The following is a 19,104-nucleotide window of genomic DNA, read 5'->3' as shown; positions in this document are numbered from 1 at the left end:
ACTAGTTTAATTATGTGTCATTCAATGCTTCCCAACATCACTGGTTACCTATAGATATGACTGCGAACAGTCCACAATTTTGGCTTCAGCTAGTCGATTTATTTGTTTATTCTAAAATGCTAATGTATAAATGTTACACGGTGAATAGCCCAGGAAAAAAGTCTTTAGCTGAATCATGCCACAAGAAAACAACACAGTCACACCATGGACCTGTGCTACTACTACTAACAGTGATAATACCTGGTGGTAGGAGGGTATAAAGTTTAACAGTGCTAGTTTAACATGTTAGCACAATATTATTTGCTAATTGCCACGAAATACAAAGGACAGCTAAATCCAATGGAAGTGTCATTCATTTTACAGAGATCTGACATAAACAAGGAGATTTCTGTGCAGAGGTAAATACAATATCAAGCCATGACCCAAAAAACGCATTGATGCACCTGTGCAGCTCTAAATGAACGCTGCACATGTAGATATGTGTGTGAGCTGTTGTTTTGTGTTTGTGTGCTCGCTGGCAGGTGGTGCTCCAAGGTTTTAGCAGCAGTGTCAATGCAGACTTTTCAAGCTGCAAGCTCAGCCAAGTACACGCACACACAAACAGAAGCGTAATAACTGGAGCACAGAGGATGATGTTTAATGTATTAGACACAGTACATTAATGCCTCTTCTTGAGAAGAGGACAAACACAAACATATAACCCTGTTTTACCATATTTTAAATCCTCCTATTAACTTGCTTTTCAAGCTGTCATCACTTCACTATCTCCAGCTAAGTGGTCTACAGAATCATTAATGGAGCACATTGATAACTTTCCTCTGTGTGTGTTTCCTCTGTGCCATTTGCAAGGGATAAGTTTTATTGTGTGATAAGTCACAGCTACAGTAAACCACCCTCCTTCCTAGCTCTCAGTATTTCCTTCCTTGATATTTCCTTGGCCTTGAAGATTGAACTTTTGCCAAGCTGGCAAAATTCCTGTCATAATTCTTTTACTTTTTCTTTTGCATTGTGGTCATCTCAGAAATTGTGCATGTACCATTTCCCTTCTGTGTGACACAACACTTAACACTGGTGCACTAGTCACTGATATACTGATCACAAAACACTATTGTTTCCTGAAGTTTGCTCCTTGTTTGGAAAGAGTTTTTTTTTCCATCTGAGAAACTTTTTTCCACCAAAACATGGCCCATTGCAAATCCAATCAGAACACTTTTTTTTTTTTTTGGCATTCAAGTTTGTTTCAATTTAAAAATTCAGATGACTAAACTGAATAATTTAGGGTAGTGACTACAAGTCATGGAAATGGATTTGGACTGTGTTCATATCTTTAGCGCCAAAACAGTTTAGTTAAAGATCCAAATTAACCCTTAAATGAACACCAGACAATACAATCATTCACATCAGCTGCATACTTGATATTTTGCAGATTTGCAATGCAAATAACAACATACAGTCATTTGTGTAAATCAGTCAGCCACAGGAAGGAAATAGATCTGTACTACTACCGTTTGCCTATTTTGGAAGGTGTTATCATGGAAAAGACATATAGGACTAATATAAGAGTACTTCATTGCCATTAGCCTATATAGCCTATATTTTAAGAAACAGCCAGCTCTACTGTTAATTTGAATGCTACGGATGTTAATTGTAAATGTTAATCCAGCACTTTAGGCCACAACCTACTGTATATTTTTTATATGAAGTTATATTTAATATTTAATAAATCACCTGGTCCATAACTTATCACTTATAAGTCTGGTCTGGTAAATACCCAGAATCCTTAGCTCCAGGTTACAGGCTCACACTGTAGGTCATACCTTTTACTTAAAACGTGTTATTAGTAGTGTTTATCAGGATGATTGGTCCTTGTTATGTGTGAAGAGAGCGATGAAGCAGAAAGAAGAATCAGACAGAGAGCATGAATGCTGACAGTTTAAAAAGTGGAGACTGTGGAGGTCCACCTGTAGTCAAGTTAGCCACAGACAGCCAGGGAGGTCAGCCTTCAAAGTAAAGGCACGGAGGTGTTTGTGTTTTACTGTGGTACAAACTGGTTAAATACACTGTTCAGTTCAGGTTCACACTAAATCAGGCTGTTTCTTAATAACTCAAGGTGGAGGTTATATTATCTACTTATCTACCTTTAGCTAACGGAGCCAAATTAGCTAAATTATTCCCAGTGTGCAGTTCAAAGTAAGTGTTTACACAGTGGTCAGTACAAATAAACATATTAGGCTGGCTGTCTTTTGTTATGGAGCTATGTTTGTAAAACCATAACTAGCACTGAAATAGCAGTTTCTAAATAATGCTAATGGTCGTGCTAAACTGTATATTTTAAAGGAGAACAGATGCAAATTTGCCTTGTATGCTAACTTTGGTTCAATTGATGCTAAAATTAGTTTGATAATGAAGATTGTGTCTGAGAAATATTTACTTATATTTAGATACTACTGCTACCAGCTGTCATGACTATATCAGTACTGCTCATCTCTCAGCTATTTACTGTTGTCACTTTCCTTGTTTATCATTAGCTCATTGATCGCACTATGTGGGTTTTGTTTTAATAAGTTTTTCCCCCTCCTGACCTCCAGGACCAGGCAGGGTTTTAGATCACGGAGGGAACAGATGTCACCGTCCCACCCGCGTCGTTGAAAGGGGGGAGACCGGAAGCTGTGCTGCCGGGGCCGCGCTCAGCTTGACAGGCTGCTGCCTCCAACCCGCACAGTCACAACAGCTAGGAGCGAGGATTTCCGACCCAGTCGCAGTGAAGATGGTGGTGGCTTCAGGGGTGGAGGTACTACGTCGGCCCGGATAAGACGGAAAACTAGAAGCTCCATTCCCGCTGCGGGTCTGTTTTTATTTAGCTCCCCGCTCCCCGCTCCAGCTATATCAGGGGAAAAGGGTGGCAACCAGCAGCGGACGGAAGAGGACGCACCACAGCCAGAGCGCACAGTGTTGTGTTTGTTGGACACATGCATGCCAGCGAAAACTAGTGCTATCCAGACCCAAGGAACTGGTTGAGATAAGGAGACAGTGCTGTCGGGTGGGTGGGTTTTTTAATAATCCCACTGAGGAGATATCCAGCGGGTTTCCTTTATTGCCCTGGAGATCTCTACTTACGTGCTCTGAGGGAATGCGAGGAGAGGAAACACAGCCACAGCTCCGAGCAGCCACAGACTCCTAACTGGGTCTCCTCTCCAAACGCAGGAAATACGGCCTGGGAAAAAAGTTTGGGAGCTGTTGGAAAGGAGAGGGGGGCCTATCACTGACGTTTTGCATGCGCTTTACGACTTGATTTTTTTTAAACTAGTGGGACTTTTGTATGAAGCGTTCTTGTTGTTCCACAGCATAAGTTGAAGTAGACCATTGAGCTTTTACACGCCGTTGTTGTTGTTATTGAAATAGTTTTGATCATCACTATTTATAGACCAGCCCGTTCCGACCGAGGCTGATCCTCATAGCTGTATGTTTTGCCAACTGCGCGCAACAAGTTGCAGACACTCCCAGCAGAGGCAAACCTGCGCTAATTTGGGCCTGCGGATGGTATTTTTTTGTGCATCTCTTTTCGGATTACGCGTCTTTGAAAAGCACATACCCCTCCCCGACCACCTCTTTGGAAGGCAGAGGGGGAATAAATGGTGGAGATCCGGAGTGGGAGTTCAGGAAAGGACGGGGCTGGATCCGTGGGAATAGGCCTGCCTGTCAGGCCTCCTATGATCTGAAACTTGGACCGGACAGGGCTCCAAAATAACTCCGTCTGGAACATTTGCAGGACCCGCAGGAGTAAAGATGGAAGAATGTATGGGAACGAGACATGCAAATCCTTAGCACACTGAGCCAGACATAAGAAGGGATGTAGTGGAAGGTAAAGCAGTCTTAATTACAGATCACCCACTTTTTTGGTTGACAAGATTAATTGTTTATCCACGTTGTACGTTTGTATTATTATTATTATTATTATTATTATTATTATTATTTTTTTTACATAAATCGTCCAGGACATATAAATTTGATTAGGGCATGTAAAACGACATTTTAAAGTGACCAAATATTAATTAGACAATTTTGGACATATGTTAAAATGTAGTTTTAATGCTTTGGGATGACATTCATAATGTCCACGCATTTCTATTGACAGTTCAAAACGACAATCACTTCTGGGCTGTTTTGAAGAACAGAAAGAAGAACGTGTATTTTGTTTGTTTGTTTGTTTGTTTGTTTTTTGTTATGAAGATGTGAGGGACACTAACTTTTGGAGCCACTTGCTGTGCACAACGCCAACTGTTGACAGGCTCTCTCTCTGTAGCTGCTCACACAATGAAGCTCTGGACACAAACGATGTTTTTCCACACAAACGACGTTATTTCGGAATGAATACAGATCAGGGTATTTTTCTCTACGCTGTCTGACTTTGTAATGTCAGCGAAATTTTGCGCACAACCCGGGGAGGTAATTTCCAGTCATGTAACGCCAGGACTGACTTGATGAAGGTATAAAAAAAAACAAACAAAAAAAAAAAAACGTTGCATCACTAACCAGACCTTTCCGAGAAGGATGTTCAATTCAGGAGGCAGAAAGAGTGATGACAGTGTTTTTACCGCAGCTGGAGAGAAAGCCGGGCTCAAACCCAGAGCCTCTTTGGAGAAGGATACATGTAATGTGAGTGCTGACGCAAACCAGGGGTCGGATAATGAACTGCTTAAGAAACTGGAACGGCGCGTCTTGTGTGAGTGAGTGTGCAGACTCCTGTGTGCGTAGCAAAGACGTCTGTGCCGTGCTCACCATTCATGCAGTGTGATTATTCCAACAAACACCTTTGGTCTCTCTCTCTCCCCCTCCGTCTGCCTGTCTGTCACACTATCACTGCCGCCGCCGCCGCCTCCTTCCTCTACTTCGTGCCACATGTGCGCACACGGCGCCCACGCAAGGCGTCTAATTGCCTGAGCGCCATCAGAGGATATTATTCATATTTAACACCTCTCCCGCGCCCCTCGTTCCCGCGTCACTCCAGTCAATATGGCCACTCTGCAACATCACCGGCAGCTTCTCATGCATGGCACGGAAGTCAGCTGCGACTCTAGTGGGGACGGCGCCGTGACCGTGCGGATTACCAACAGCGAGCCACACGTGCATCAACATGAGTCACTGAGGGCTGCCAACAGTGGAGCAGGGCGAGGAGGAGCTGGAGGCAGTGACGCTGGAAATAAAATGAACCCTAACATCCACAAATACAGTATCTCTTCCAGTTGCAGCTCATCAGACTCCAGACCAGCTGTGACCTCCCCCTGTGAGGGTGCATAAGAAGGCACCACCACTGTTCGAACGCTCTGCTGCTCAGTGGTGGGACCCCAAGTTTGACTCCCCCATCCTAGAAGAGGCATGCCAAGAGAGGTGCTTTCCTCAGACACAGCGCCGCTTTCGTTTTGTCCTCTTCTACCTTGCAGTGGCAGCTTGTCTCTGGGGGGTGTACTTTGGGGTCAGTAGCGACCGCTGCAACCCCATGAGCTTCCTAGTCCCCACAGCCTCCTTTTTGATCTTTTTAGTGATCCTCTTTTTATTCACCTTCACCCAGCCTTACACACGGCTGTACAACCAAACCTCCTTGCTACTGATAGCCGTCACCTTTGCCATTACCTTGGCTCCACAGATAGAGACTGCCGGCTACACTGAGCTCGAGTGGGCTGGTGGTTATGGGAATGCTTCAGACGAAGTAGCACCAACTCCTTGCATCTCCCCGGTAGGCACGTTTTCCCTGTGCATGGAGGTTCTGTTGTTGTTATACAGTGTCCTCCATGTTCGTCTGTATGCCTCAGTGATACTGGGACTCTTGTATTCAATATTGTTTGAGGCATTAGGATGGCTACCGTTGCTTCAAAGGAGTTACGACACTACTACATCGATGACCGGGTTAGTGGCTTCAGGTTCTGATGGGGAAGGAGACACCCTCCGCTGGCTTGGCCCAGCTAAGGCTCTCTTACACTTGTGTGCCCATGTCATCGGCATCCACCTATTCATCATGTCAGAAGTGCGTTCCCGCAGCACGTTTCTCAAAGTGGGCCAAGCTATCATGCATGGCAAAGACTTAGAGGTGGAGAAGGCCTTGAAGGAACGCATGATCCACTCAGTCATGCCACAGCGAGTTGCAGACGAGTTGATGAAGCAGGGTGACGATGAGGGCAGTGGTGAGAACTCTGGCAAGCGTTATTCCTCTGGTGCTTGCTCTACCTCAGCCGTGTCAGTGGGAGGCGGAGGAAATAGTGGAGTGTCACAAGCCCAAAGTTCCACAAGCCCCAAGAATCACGCTCATAACAATCACAAACGCAAAAAGACTTCAATCCCCCGTGCACAGTTGATATTTAGGCCGTTCAACATGAAACGCATGGAGCCAGTCAGCATCCTCTTTGCAGACATTGTGGGTTTCACTAAAATGTCTGCTAATAAATCAGCACCAGCCTTGGTGGGACTTCTCAATGACCTGTTTGGACGCTTTGACCGACTCTGTGAACTAACCTGTTGTGAGAAGATCAGTACTCTGGGTGATTGCTACTATTGTGTGGCAGGCTGCCCTGAGCCCAGACCGGATCATGCCTACTGTTGTGTAGAGATGGGCCTGGGAATGATCCAAGCCATTGAGCAGTTCTGCCAAGAGACATGTGAGACTGTCAACATGCGTGTCGGTGTCCATACAGGCACCGTCCTATGTGGGATCCTGGGAGCAAAGCGCTTCAAGTTTGATGTATGGTCAAATGATGTGAATCTTGCTAACTTGATGGAGCAGCTTGGTGTAGCCGGCAAGGTCCACCTGTCTGAAGCCACTGCCCAGTTCCTGGATGACCGTTACCAGAGGGAGGATGGACAGGTGGCAGAGAGAGCTGGGCAGAGTGTGGTGGAGAAACTGAAGGGTAAGTGGTGACCTCTGTCTCAAACTCGGTGTGTAGATGTGTGATACTGTAATGTGCTGAAATACAGGTTTCACTGGTTGTTATTTTAAAAGATAGATTTGCAATTATAAATTAGCAAAAAAGCTAAAAATACATGATACAGGTAAGATGTTACATTTCAGTAAAGTCTTATAAAGGTTGAAAGCCTACATTGTCTCATAACATGGTCATCGGGGATGAGGGTGGTCACTGCATGCCTAGACAGAGCTAAAGTATGTTATCTGACCAGTTAGTCCTGTTCAAACGGTCTGCCAACAGAAGCAGGAGATCATGCTACAAGATTCAGAGATTAGAGCACGAAGAGTTGAGACATGCTTTGGTTTTTATCAGTTGAGTATAATTTAACATTCAGTAAAAGGCATGTCACTGTCACAACCAGTAGAATATATTTCTACAAATCAAATTTAAGTAATTTAAAAACCTGTAAATACACGTGAATGATTCAGTACATTTAATGCAGTGTTGATGCTCAAGTACACATATGCATAAAACATATATACTTCTGTATATCTGAGTTTGTTGATGGAATAATATTACATTTATTTTGCAGCAGAAGTTAACAGATTAAAGTTTGGAGTACCAAAGGGTTAGGGTTAGGGTTAGTCTCCAAAAACAACACATGGATATTAATTGAAACTCTTGCTGCAGACAAATGTTGACATCTTGCAAAGTAATATGATTAATGCTTAGTTACAGCACAGGGATGACGGTATACATTTGGCACATACACTGTTGCTACCTGTAGAGGATCCAAAGATCGAAAAGGTGTGTGACTGTGATACACACACACACACACATGTGTGTGTGTGTATGTATATATATATATGTGTATATATATATACTAGTGACTGATATATTTGATCATTTGAGTAAGTGGTCTAAATGAAGTCAAACAGGGTCAATTTGGCACCAGATCAGAGTCTCTTCTCTTAGATTTAACACATTTGACCATACAAAAACACTTTAATCCTTTTCATGGTATATCATCTTCATAGACTGTTTTCTCTTATATCTCTTGTAGTTAATCATAATGTTTGAACTAGAGATTGCAGATAATAACAGGAAGAGTGATAATGACACCACAAAGGACTTATCGTGTACTGCATGAAATTTAAAAAATGGCAAATAATGACTACATGATCAAGAATCATACAATACACACAAACACACTTGGTCTTCCTCAGTACTTTGTGGAAAGCAATATCAGTGGAAATAATCTCTCCAGTAGGGAATTCATTGTGAGCTGTCTAATCTTAGGTCTATTGCGAATATACTGTCTGTTCTATTGTCAGGTCTGATTGTCAGAGGGTATTCACACTTGGCTCTAAATGGTGCCATCATTCTCTATTTCCAGACTGGTGAACAGTGACAGAGTGAGATATTGACATACAGCTTTTATTAAAGGAGCAAAAAAAGGGGAGAATGGGAGTATAGTTTCCCATTGAAAGAGATCTACAGTTTCCTGCTCAGAGAAAGAGATGACTTTAACTTCTGTAGCACACAGAAAGTGTGTTTGACACGCTGAGTGGTGTAACTACACTTTAGTATAGACCACAGAGACACTGGAGGAGATGTGAGAAAGGATGACATCAGTGAACAAATGAGTTTGTGTAGGCGTTTGTGGTGTTAGTTTGCTCGTCTTAAATCGATTCATTTATCACAGATTTGTCATACTACCACAGGCTTTTATGTTTTTCCATTTAAGACTCCTCCTTCCCACTGAAAACAATATATCGTACTTGAAATTTGTAAATTGTTCTAGTCAAGTGTTGCCAGTTGGAGTTTTTTCTCACTTTATGTTGTAGTTACAGCATTTTTCATTTATCCCATCAGACATTTGAAAAGCTAAGGCATAATTCAAATCATTGCGAGTTTGCCTGCTCTGATACTGTTAGTAGTGAGTGAAAATTTGTATAATTTGGTGTAAATATTTAACCAACCACTGCCCTCTGTATCTTTAGCTCGTCTAACTGTCCTTGGCCTCCCCCCTCTTTCTCAGTCTCCTTCCCTTTCACATTACACATCTGCTTTTCCTCATTCCTCTCACCCTGGCATGTACCTTTTGGTTATTTTCACACATGTGCTTTGTGTGCTGTACTTTTTGAAACATGCAATGAGTCATAGCTCTGTTGACAAATGCATTTTCTGTGCCGGTACAGTGAGAGATTTAAATACTAAGCAAAATAACCCCACGATAAGGAAAATTTTTGTACTTCACAACTCTGAAAAAGGTTTGTTCTAGTTAAAGTTGGGAACTGTGTGTGATTCGTCAGGGGCATTTGCTCTACTCACTCTACTCTCGCCTACACTTTGTTCATCCTCACTATTTCTGATGTGTGTCAGTGCATATGTTTGCCCTTTAATAACATTTCATTGAAGTACACTGGGGCCTTCTTCTATTTTGGCTGGTGAGGAGGTTTATTATATTGCTTTTATGGTGTTTTTTTCCACATCCTGCAGTGAGAGTCTGATATTTACATCTATTTTCTTGCTTTGTCTTCTGACTGATTTTCGCTTGTTGCACTGGTTGCTCCCGGTCCCCTTTTCCGTATCTTCTCTGTCCTCTATAATCCCATCCTGCCAAGTCTTTTCCTGCTTCTAACACAAAAACACTCCTATTTTCTGGTAGGTGGTAAGGATTGCAGTTTTCTGCCCTGGGTTTTTGTGACGCAGGGCTGTTGTCTGGATCTGCTGTATTAATACCTATTTAGGCTCCTCCTCTTGGGGAAATGAGGTCGGGGAGTTATCAGACATAGATGCGTTTGTATGTTTGCATTAGCTGTCTACATTTTTCTTTTTCAGTGGTGCATAGCAGAATGTTGTATATCTGCAGACTATGTGCACATAGGTGCATGGCTGGATTTCTCTTTCTCTTTTTGTGGGACATCCATATACACCCATGTGGACAAACAAATCTGCTGTTGTAGTGAGAGGTCCATGTGTTCAGACTGGGTAGTCTGTGCTAAATCAAACGTCACCTAAATATGCTGTGGCAAACAGCAGATCCTTAACCATAACCAGGCCAGCCTGAGTTGGTTGTGGACTTAGCTAGTCCACTTTGTATTTTGGCTTTATCCACTGTTTCGGAGTAAATACACAATGCACAATTTTAACGTTCTCATAGTGAAATAGCTCACATTTTAACAATTACATAAACATTTCTGATCGATCTTAACTCTCCTAGAGAGACTAGCAAAATGATTTTGTTTTGAAAATGTGTTTATTTTGGTTATAATGGGTCACTGTGCACTAGTATTGTTGTTTGTCAGTTCTTTCTCCTCAGGTTGACAGTGAACATACTGGCTTTCCTCTTGTTTTCTCCCTCCTGTGGAATCTAGATCATCACAATAAACTCTGAGTAGTTCATTGATGAGCTAAGTGCCTCATGGAGATACATTAATGAAATAGAAACTCTGGGACTTTTAAACTAATGGATCAAGTTACACAGTAACATATCTCATGGTGAGGTTTTCCTAGCTCATTTATGTCATGTAATGTTTACACGTTTCTTCAGACTGTCTACAGAGAGTTTCCTGTCTAGTTTCTCACCACCATAACTCTGTTTTATATTATTCATAGCAGTAGCCCCTCTTTACAGATGACTTGTCAACGTAGTTAGAGCACAAGTAAATATTCAAATCAATTATCAGTACTGATGTTATGAGTAGCCCATCTATTTCCTAATATGTAAAGTAAAATTGTATGCTGTGAAAAAGACATTGAGAGCTATACAATTAACAGAAAATACTTTCTTTGCATTTTAGATAATTGGTGACAATTTACTTGTGTTGTCGCTCTTTTTATTGTAAATAGTTAATTGATTAAATAAAAAAAAATGGTAATAAAAAATAAATTTGACATATAATGCTTTCAGAAGCAGCTTTGACACAATTTAAAAACTGCTCTTAAACAGAAGCAGTTTCATATCAGTTTGTTTACTGTCTACACCGACTTTCTCATCGGTTAACATTGAAAGAAGAAAAGTAGAGTGTTAAAGAGAAGGGAAACAGCAGTAAGTTTGTTCTCTCTCTTCTTTTCATATCCTCACCTTTTGACGAGAGCAACGGCACTAGATGGCCTGTCAGCCAAAGTGTGTGTGTGTTTTACAATAAAGATAAGACACCCAGGGCATAAAACAAAATGATCGATCAAAGTCTTTGTTTCATAGGCATACAGACACGCATGTTTACACACAGAGATTTATCACTGAGATGAACTCACAGACTAGCAGAAACAAATTTAGACCATAATACTATCTTTGTAAAGTAAAACGTGTATGAAATCTGTCTTTGTGCTCTTTGTTCTTTTGTTTTTGGAATCCCCTATGCCCTGTCAAACACAAACCATCCTAAACATACCTTCTGTTTCTTTTTGTATATAAAAAGATCATCTCTCCTAGTTCTGTCTGTGTTGCATGTGCAATTGTGTGAGAGCAACGGTCCACTTAAATTTAAAGGAAACCATTGCGATACCCAACATGGTGTCGCTTTTACTACAAGTTTCAAAGGTCAATTGTAGTCACTTGACTGAGGGTCTTTTAGGCGTGTCTTTCTCTCCCTGTCTGTGCATTGGCTGTTAGGGTTAGAATTAGGTTTTGTTTAGTGTGAAGTTTAGGATAAGGCAGTTAGTTGTGATGGTTAGGGTAGGACAGTACATATGATAAGGTAATAATTGATACAGGGTAGATTAACATGGCCTACGCGACAGTAGGGGGCTAGGGAATGCATTATGTCAATGACTGTCATACAAGAATGTATGTTTGATGTGTATGATAGCAGTAAAGACAAATGGTGACCATTAAAGGAAAGGTGGTGCTCAGCCATTAGTTAATAAATTTTATTCAATATCATTTAAAAAGGTTATTCTTCTTCTTCTGGTCAGTCTACCAGAGAAATCTTTTGCAGAGATTGTTCAACCTATCAAGAATAATAACCACCTCAGAGAGCCTGAGGAAAAAGATTTTATTAAACTATCTGAACAAAACTTCAAGCATTACATCTTGTGGAAACCAGACACTGCTCATCAAATGCTAATACCATTGCTACAGTGAAGCTTAGTGGTGGGAGCATGCTTGTTTGTGGCAGCAAACACAATTGAGGGAAAGATTCATGTAGTTGAATACAGAGAGGTCCAGTTCACCTTTAAACACAACAGTGCCCTGAAGTTTACTAAATTAGGGGTCTTTTTCAAATAGGAGAATTAAGTTTTTGATTGTGTGTGTGTGTGTATATTTGCAAACAAAGTATGCACAGAGTAATGGAGCTGACGTTCATCTGCAGTATAATAATAGGCATATCCTAATTCCATTATCACTAATGCAGTGTGTGTGTCTGTGTTGTTGTACCGGAGAGAACAGGGACAGTGTGGATCTGAACCATAATCATGATTTAACATTGACAGCCAGTAAAAGATGAACCAACAGAATAGAAAGGAGGCCTGGAGCTTTCTGTAGCTGGTCGTCTTCATTCGCTTTCACCTGCAGTAACAAAAATCTAGTTGCTGTAGAATCCACTTTTATTCATCCACCCCACATATTTCATCAGAAGTCTGACATTTCTATTGCACAAGAATGTGTTGACTCGTGTGTGTGTGTGTGTGTGTGTGTGTGTGTGTGTGTGTGTGTGTGTGTGTGTGTGTGTGTGTGTGTGTGTTCAGTGTTGATAAGCGTGCCCAGCCCTGTCCCAGCCTGATTGCAGATGTTTAGTGCACACATACACATAACACTTAATCTTTAACTAGTCTTTCCAGGCCATTTGCAGTTCATGTAACACTCTGTGCTATTTTTGGTACAAGTCTTAGTAATTCCTGTAATTAACTGAATCCCAAACGGATAAATCACCTGCCTCTATTGTATTTAGTCTTTTTCACAGGACTTTCCAGTCTTTCCTGTGTTTGTGTGTGCCCTAAGTTAGCACATGCTCATGTTTGTATATGAGCTGTCAGTCTTTCAATGAAGCATTACATAACCGCGTCAGGGCACGTTACTTAAAGTCTTTACACGTGTGTAGGATTGTATTAGCACTATAGTATGATCTCGCAGCCTTTATAGTCACCACATGATGCCATGTAATGATTTACCAGAATTCTGTTTTATTACTCACAGGGTGACTTGCATTTTCTTCCCAGGTGCCACCTTGAAGTAGCTTTGGCCTCGATGGCGAAATATTTATGTTACAAATACCCAGAAAGTATTTCAAATTGAAGTAGATATCAAGAAATCTGAAGACGTAGATATCTGAAACTGAAAATTAGTTAAAAGTAAAAGTGATCATCTTGAGCTCAGTTTGAGTTTTTGGGGAAATATTTCCTTGAATTCATAGTGTGTACACGCAAAAAAAAAAAAGGTTCGGGGGATGGACGTTTTCATTTGTGGCAAGCAGCCACTCAGACTGCTGGACCACCATAAATGGCTGTTTTATGTTTTGAAAAGCTGCATTTTGTGAAAATGTGAATGTTGAACGTATTGTTGCAGTGCACTTTTCTGGTCATCAAATGCAAAATGATCTTGGTAATTCACTTACTAGGGACAAAGGCCACGCTTGTAATACTGTAACTAATTGACCAGCGCATAAGGAATGTATGACTGTGACAAAATCAGAGGTCAAGAATTCAATGTGTTTGTGTGGAGACGAGGTGGAGGGTGGGGGTGGGATAAGTTTTGCATCAAGAGTTTCTGTAAAGAGCTGGTTGTCTTTATTGATCTATGTGTTCTGTTCTGAGTGTGTGCACCAACGACAGCATGCTGCAGTGATACTATGTTAAACGGCTGTTCTGAATTATATATACAGGCCCTCAAGCCTGTTAAAAAAAATCCATGAGATTCCTTTGCGATGGTTTATATAGCTGAAGTGCTAATGAGAGGGAGAAGGATTGTTTGTAGCCTGTGTGAGGGGAAAATAAGGATCGGATCTGGGCAATTAGAAACCAGGTATGTCAAGGTACAGGCAAAGGAAGGGAGACAGCTTTCACAGTCACTTTCACATGAACTACTTTGCTTAAATTTTTTTACTGAGGTGTCAGATGTTGTCGTTGTTTAACATGATCAAATGATAAGATCCACTTTTGATATAATCAAAGTAGCAAAGAAAACAGTGTGGACTTGCAAACATTCATGTGATAGGTTTGTTTTAACATTACAGTATATGCTTTCATTTTGACAAGTTTTTTGGGCATCTTATTTGATACTTTTTTTATTCCCCTTGGGGAAATTCCTGTGGAAAAGAAAGGCTCAGAGTATAGTGACACTTTCCTCGTGGCCAGAAAACCAGGAGTTAAATCAACAACCTTAGAGTTTATAGACAACTGCCCTACCAAGCTACGGAGCCACGGTCACTCCAATTTAAGTCATTTTTATTTAAGTTGTTTAGTAGTTATATAGCCACATAGTAATTATTACTGAGCAACATACACAGAACGGGTCAGCCAAGGAAAACAACAATGGATGATATACACACAGAATACATACACCTACACATAAGCACTGTGAGAGCTGTGACAAAAATATGGACATATTAAGAAATAAAGAGCCCTACTGGTCAGCAGTAAACATTTGGGATGACAGCATGTTTTATTGGTGGCTTCAATTAAAGTGGCTTTAATATAATCACATTCATGTTTTCCTTCAAAAAGTTGCAACTTAGTATGTCTTATACTGTGACTGCTGATGGTGCTGCTGGAGATTTTGTTTAAATAAATCAGACAGTTTGAGAAATTGTATTATGTTAGCAATATTAAAAACACTGATTTGTCAAGTGGATCTGGATATTTATCTGTATTGTTAAAAGTGGATTCTGGAAATACTGAATATTTGTAGTTAGTGTTTTTAGTTAGTGTTGTCTTTTTAAATGTCGCCATATATTGACTGGTTATCAGCGGGTTATTTCTTTGACTCTAGTGTAATACATGACAGAAACAAGCTAGAGCTACCAATGTGCAGTGTCCTGATGCCTTTTTCCATTGTCACTGCATCATACTTAATTATAGCATAAACAATGAGCAGTCTACATAACAGGTGTGCTAATAATAACTAATAACTATATTAGATTTAAGAAGATTTAGCCACAGGAATGCTGTAGCATTGAATTTAGAAAGGTACCATCTTGTACATGAGTGCAAAACTTCCCTGCAACTGCTTGTTACCACTAGTCGTGGAGCTGAGCGTCAAGCAGGTGCAGTAAGTGCTCATTTCTTGAACAAAACAGTATTTTTGCATTGGCACGTTGTCCAGGTGAGGAGATGTTTCCAGCAGCTGGACAAATGTTAGCTAAGTGACTTCTATTATGTAGATAAAGTAGGATAAGTGTGTCATTTCACATGAAGCCAGTCCCTGGTGGGGGACTCAAAAGAGTATCACAAAACATCTGCACTAGCTGTCTAAAACGCGTTCACTTTTTAAAAACTGTCAGTCAAGCCCTGCCATAAACAGCATTCAAAGTGCTGTTCCCTGGTGGTCTGTGAAAAGAGAGAGTTGTGTAACATTAGAGGGAACAAGAGTGGTGGGAGGGAGAGAGAAGGAGCAGCATATTTTTGGGTCATGACCCTTTCCAAAGGATTTCCCACAGTCTAGCTTAGGGCAGTGGGTGAGGTGTGTGTGTGTGTGTGTGTGTGTGTGTGTGTGTGTGTGTGTGTGTGTGTGTGTGTGTGTGTGTGTGCGCGCGCGTGTGTGCGTGTGTGTGTGCGCGCGTGTGTGTGTGCGCGTGTGTGTGTGTGTGTGTGTGTGGTTGATGAGGGGCATCATGAAATGAATCCCTGGCATACAGCAGAATGAATCATCACATGCAGCAAATGTGTGACTCATGAGGCCATGTAACCATGTAACTCACATACATTTGTGCTCACCTAACAACGTTGTATATGAAGATAAGGCCTTATAAGGACAATTAACATCTCTTCTTCTACTGCTACCCATAGAGACAGTGTCTGGTCCCCGACCACCTAAATAATATATATATCAAAAACCAACACAAGAGGAGTGATTCATAAGAACTTAATAAAAATGAAGACGACTCCTCTAAAAGAACAAAATAAAACGATCAAATGTGGACTGTTAAATATCAGTTTTCCCCCAATCCATACCTGTTAGTAAATGATTTGAGAAGCGACCATCAATAAATTAATTTTATTGTACTGAAACCTGGCTGCAGCAGGAAGAATATGTCATTCTAAAAGAGTCATTCCCCCAAGTCATATTAATTATCATGTTCCTAGAAGCACGGGTCGGGGTGGAGGAGTAGAATTGTCAACTCAACCCCAGACATAAACATAGTTTTAATTCATTCGAAAACCTAACTCTTAGCCTCTCTGTTCCAAATTGGATAAGTCAAACAGTCCTGGCTTACTAGGCTAACCCTATTCATTATTATACTCCATTGGTAAACCCACTCACTGTTTTAATCGCCCTTGATCTTGTTTTTACATGTTGAAACTGATCATTTAATAGTTTTCCCCCAAACCCCTCTTTTATCTGATTTTTTAATAACATTTAAATTTACTGTACTGAACTTTACTTCACCTGACAACGCTGTTAACAAAGTTAAGAAACTGATTCCATCTTTTATTTTATTTATATCAGAGCTATGTACCAACTCGGAGGATGGTCAATCTATCTTTACTAACAGGAAAAGTACCACTGGCTTTTAAGGTTGCTGTAGTCAAAGCTGTACTCAAAAAGCCTACTCTGGACTCTGGTTTTAGCCAATTAGAGACCAACTTCCAATGTGCCCTTCATCTCTTAAATCCTTGAAATAGTTTTAAAGCAGTTATATGACCACCTGCGCAGGAATAACCTGTCAGGAATAGGATGTCCTAATAACTCCTTAAAAAGCCTCCAGTTAATCCAAAATGCTGCAGCCAGAGTTCTGATTGGAATACGTAAGAGAGATCATATTTCTCCTACATTAGCTTTTCTCCATTGGCTCCCTGTAAAATCCAGAATAGAGTTTAAAACACCTCCTCGTGTTAATAATCAAGCTCCATCATGTCTTAAAAACCTCATAGTTCCATATTGTCCCAGCAGAACTCTGAGCGTGCAGGCTATTCGTGGTACCAAATGTAGAATCTGAGGCAGAGCCTTTACACCTTAAAGTACCTTTAGATTACTTCTGTTGTGATTTGGCGCTATACAAATAACATTTAATTGAAAATTGAATTTGATTATTTTAATACACTACACTATTAATCTGTCATTTGTGTCAGCACAAAAATGCATAAAGCAATATAGCATACCATTGTCCCTTTTGCAGAAGGACCAAGGTTGGTCATTTCTGGCTCAAGGACTGTCCACCGCCACTAAGCAACAGCCTCCCTGAGAGCCTTGGTGAAGTGAGACACTAAAATGCCTTTTAACAGCTGTGTGTGTGTTTATCAGAGTGACGCAGTGACAGTTGGAGTGCGTCACTGTTCCTCTCAGCTCACTGCACTACATGTAACACATAAACACATTTAGATCTACAATGAGGGATGAGCCACTCACTAAGAGATGGCAAATGATTAAAAACTGATATATTTGTCAATCATCTGAATTTATTAAGTAGATATAATGTTTGTAGAAAACAACTGGAAGAGGCAAAGCGGATGACTGGAATTTGGGTATCATTTTGATTTAATTAAGTCCAATTCCAATCGTTCTACTCAGTCTGTTGTTATTGGATGCTGATCCCACTTCGTCATTTTATTAAACACAAAACAATGAGAAACCTAAATTTGTAAGTGCAAAAAAACAAACAAACAAACAAAAAAAAAAACAGCTATGAATCAGCTATGAATCAGTAAACTGATTTGTTTGTTATTGTGTTCCAGACTCTTAAGTCTTCTGGAGCTGGTTCCAGTCTGAACCAGTTCTCAATACCCTACCCCTGGGATGATGAGACAACAATCTTGTGTTTGGCCTAAACCCAAAATGTCATGGCTACGTAGCATATGTCCAGTGATCCACCAAGCTGCCCATAGATGCTTTATTAAATCCCTGGAGTGTGATTTTTTTTTTTTTAAGAAAAGATGGAGGAGGTGGAGAGAAAGAAACGGAAGAGGCATGAGGAGAGAGTGAGGAACTCCCTGGACTAAAATGATGGCACAAAAGAGAAAATGGAAGGGAGGAGGGATGGATGGATGGGAGGGAGAATTGGGAGGGTATTTGAAGGAGGATTGTGTGAGAGCTGCATCCCTCGGTTCCATCAGCGTGTCCAAATATGGAGGCATCTGCTATTGCACGAGGCCTGTTCTCAAGACCCGCCACCGACCACGGAGAAAACCGGAGGGTAGGAAAGGGAGGGGGGGTGGAGAAAAAACAGAGAGCGTGTGAAAGGAAGCTGGCTAAAAAATGAGAGAACGAGAAAGCTGGGCAGAATAGCTAGATAAAACGATAGGTGGTGAGCGATGGAAGGCTTGGCAAGACAAAAGAGAAAAAAAGTTTAATTTGAAGGTTCGAGTGGCAGTTGAGTAAAGCTGGATAGTTAAAAGGACAAGTCAGCAAAAATGAAAACAAGTTAAAGTCTAATTTTAGTGCTGGAGCTGTTTATTTTCTGATTGTTCCAAGAAGCAAGATGAAAGTGAAGATGGAGAGAAAGGGCTAGTTGAAAAGTGTGTGTTCAGTCTTTGTTCTAATTTGTCGTCTCTGTGTTTCAGTTTGGAGTTCAGGCAACTTAATTTTTTTATGGTTTGAGTAAACGTCTCCTTGTCTCCCTGTCTTTCATATTCACACACATATTCACTCTTATGTGTGTGGGACCAGAGGGGAGCCAGCGACCTTTGGGTCACTGGGGATGGTTTTGATCATGTGGTTGGAAGCCGCCATAAGGTCAAAGGTTATTTGTCAGGAAGTGCAGACTCTGGATTGGACTGGCCCCATGGGGACTGTCTGAAATGTCAGCTTCATTAGAAAACGTTTGTCCAGACAATCTCAAAGGATGACTGCTAAAAACAGGGCCTGAGTCTGTGTGTGTGCTGTGAAGGTGTGTTAAATCATATCTGAACAGTTGTGCAAGTGTTTGAAAGGAAATGGTTTATACATGTTGTGCTAGTGTGTCAGTGTGTGTATGTATAGTAGGTATGCAAAGGTGTGCAGTGGTTCATCTGAATTTGTGTATGAGTGTGTTGGTCAGACTGGATGTGCAGTGCAAAGCTGCAGCTAATGATTGCTATACATTTCTATATCGGTTAATCTGTTATT

At 40.9% G+C, this 19,104-nt stretch overlaps 1 protein-coding gene across 1 annotated transcript in view; it reads left to right on the top strand.

Annotated features, from left to right (window-relative positions):
• The first annotated feature begins 2,696 nt into the window (after positions 1 to 2,696).
• Positions 2,697 to 19,104, top strand: part of adcy9 (adenylate cyclase 9) — a 34,307-nt gene continuing 17,899 nt past the window's right edge. The window contains 3 exon segments of the mRNA XM_026358862.1: positions 2,697 to 3,862; positions 4,136 to 5,280; positions 5,282 to 6,899. Coding sequence (XP_026214647.1) covers positions 5,014 to 5,280; positions 5,282 to 6,899 — 1,885 coding nt within the window. The 5' untranslated portion in view covers positions 2,697 to 3,862; positions 4,136 to 5,013.

Source organism: Anabas testudineus, chromosome 1 (assembly GCF_900324465.2).
Source record: "Anabas testudineus chromosome 1, fAnaTes1.2, whole genome shotgun sequence".
NCBI lineage: Eukaryota > Metazoa > Chordata > Actinopteri > Anabantiformes > Anabantidae > Anabas > Anabas testudineus.
This window is presented reverse-complemented; position numbering and strand designations above follow the sequence as displayed.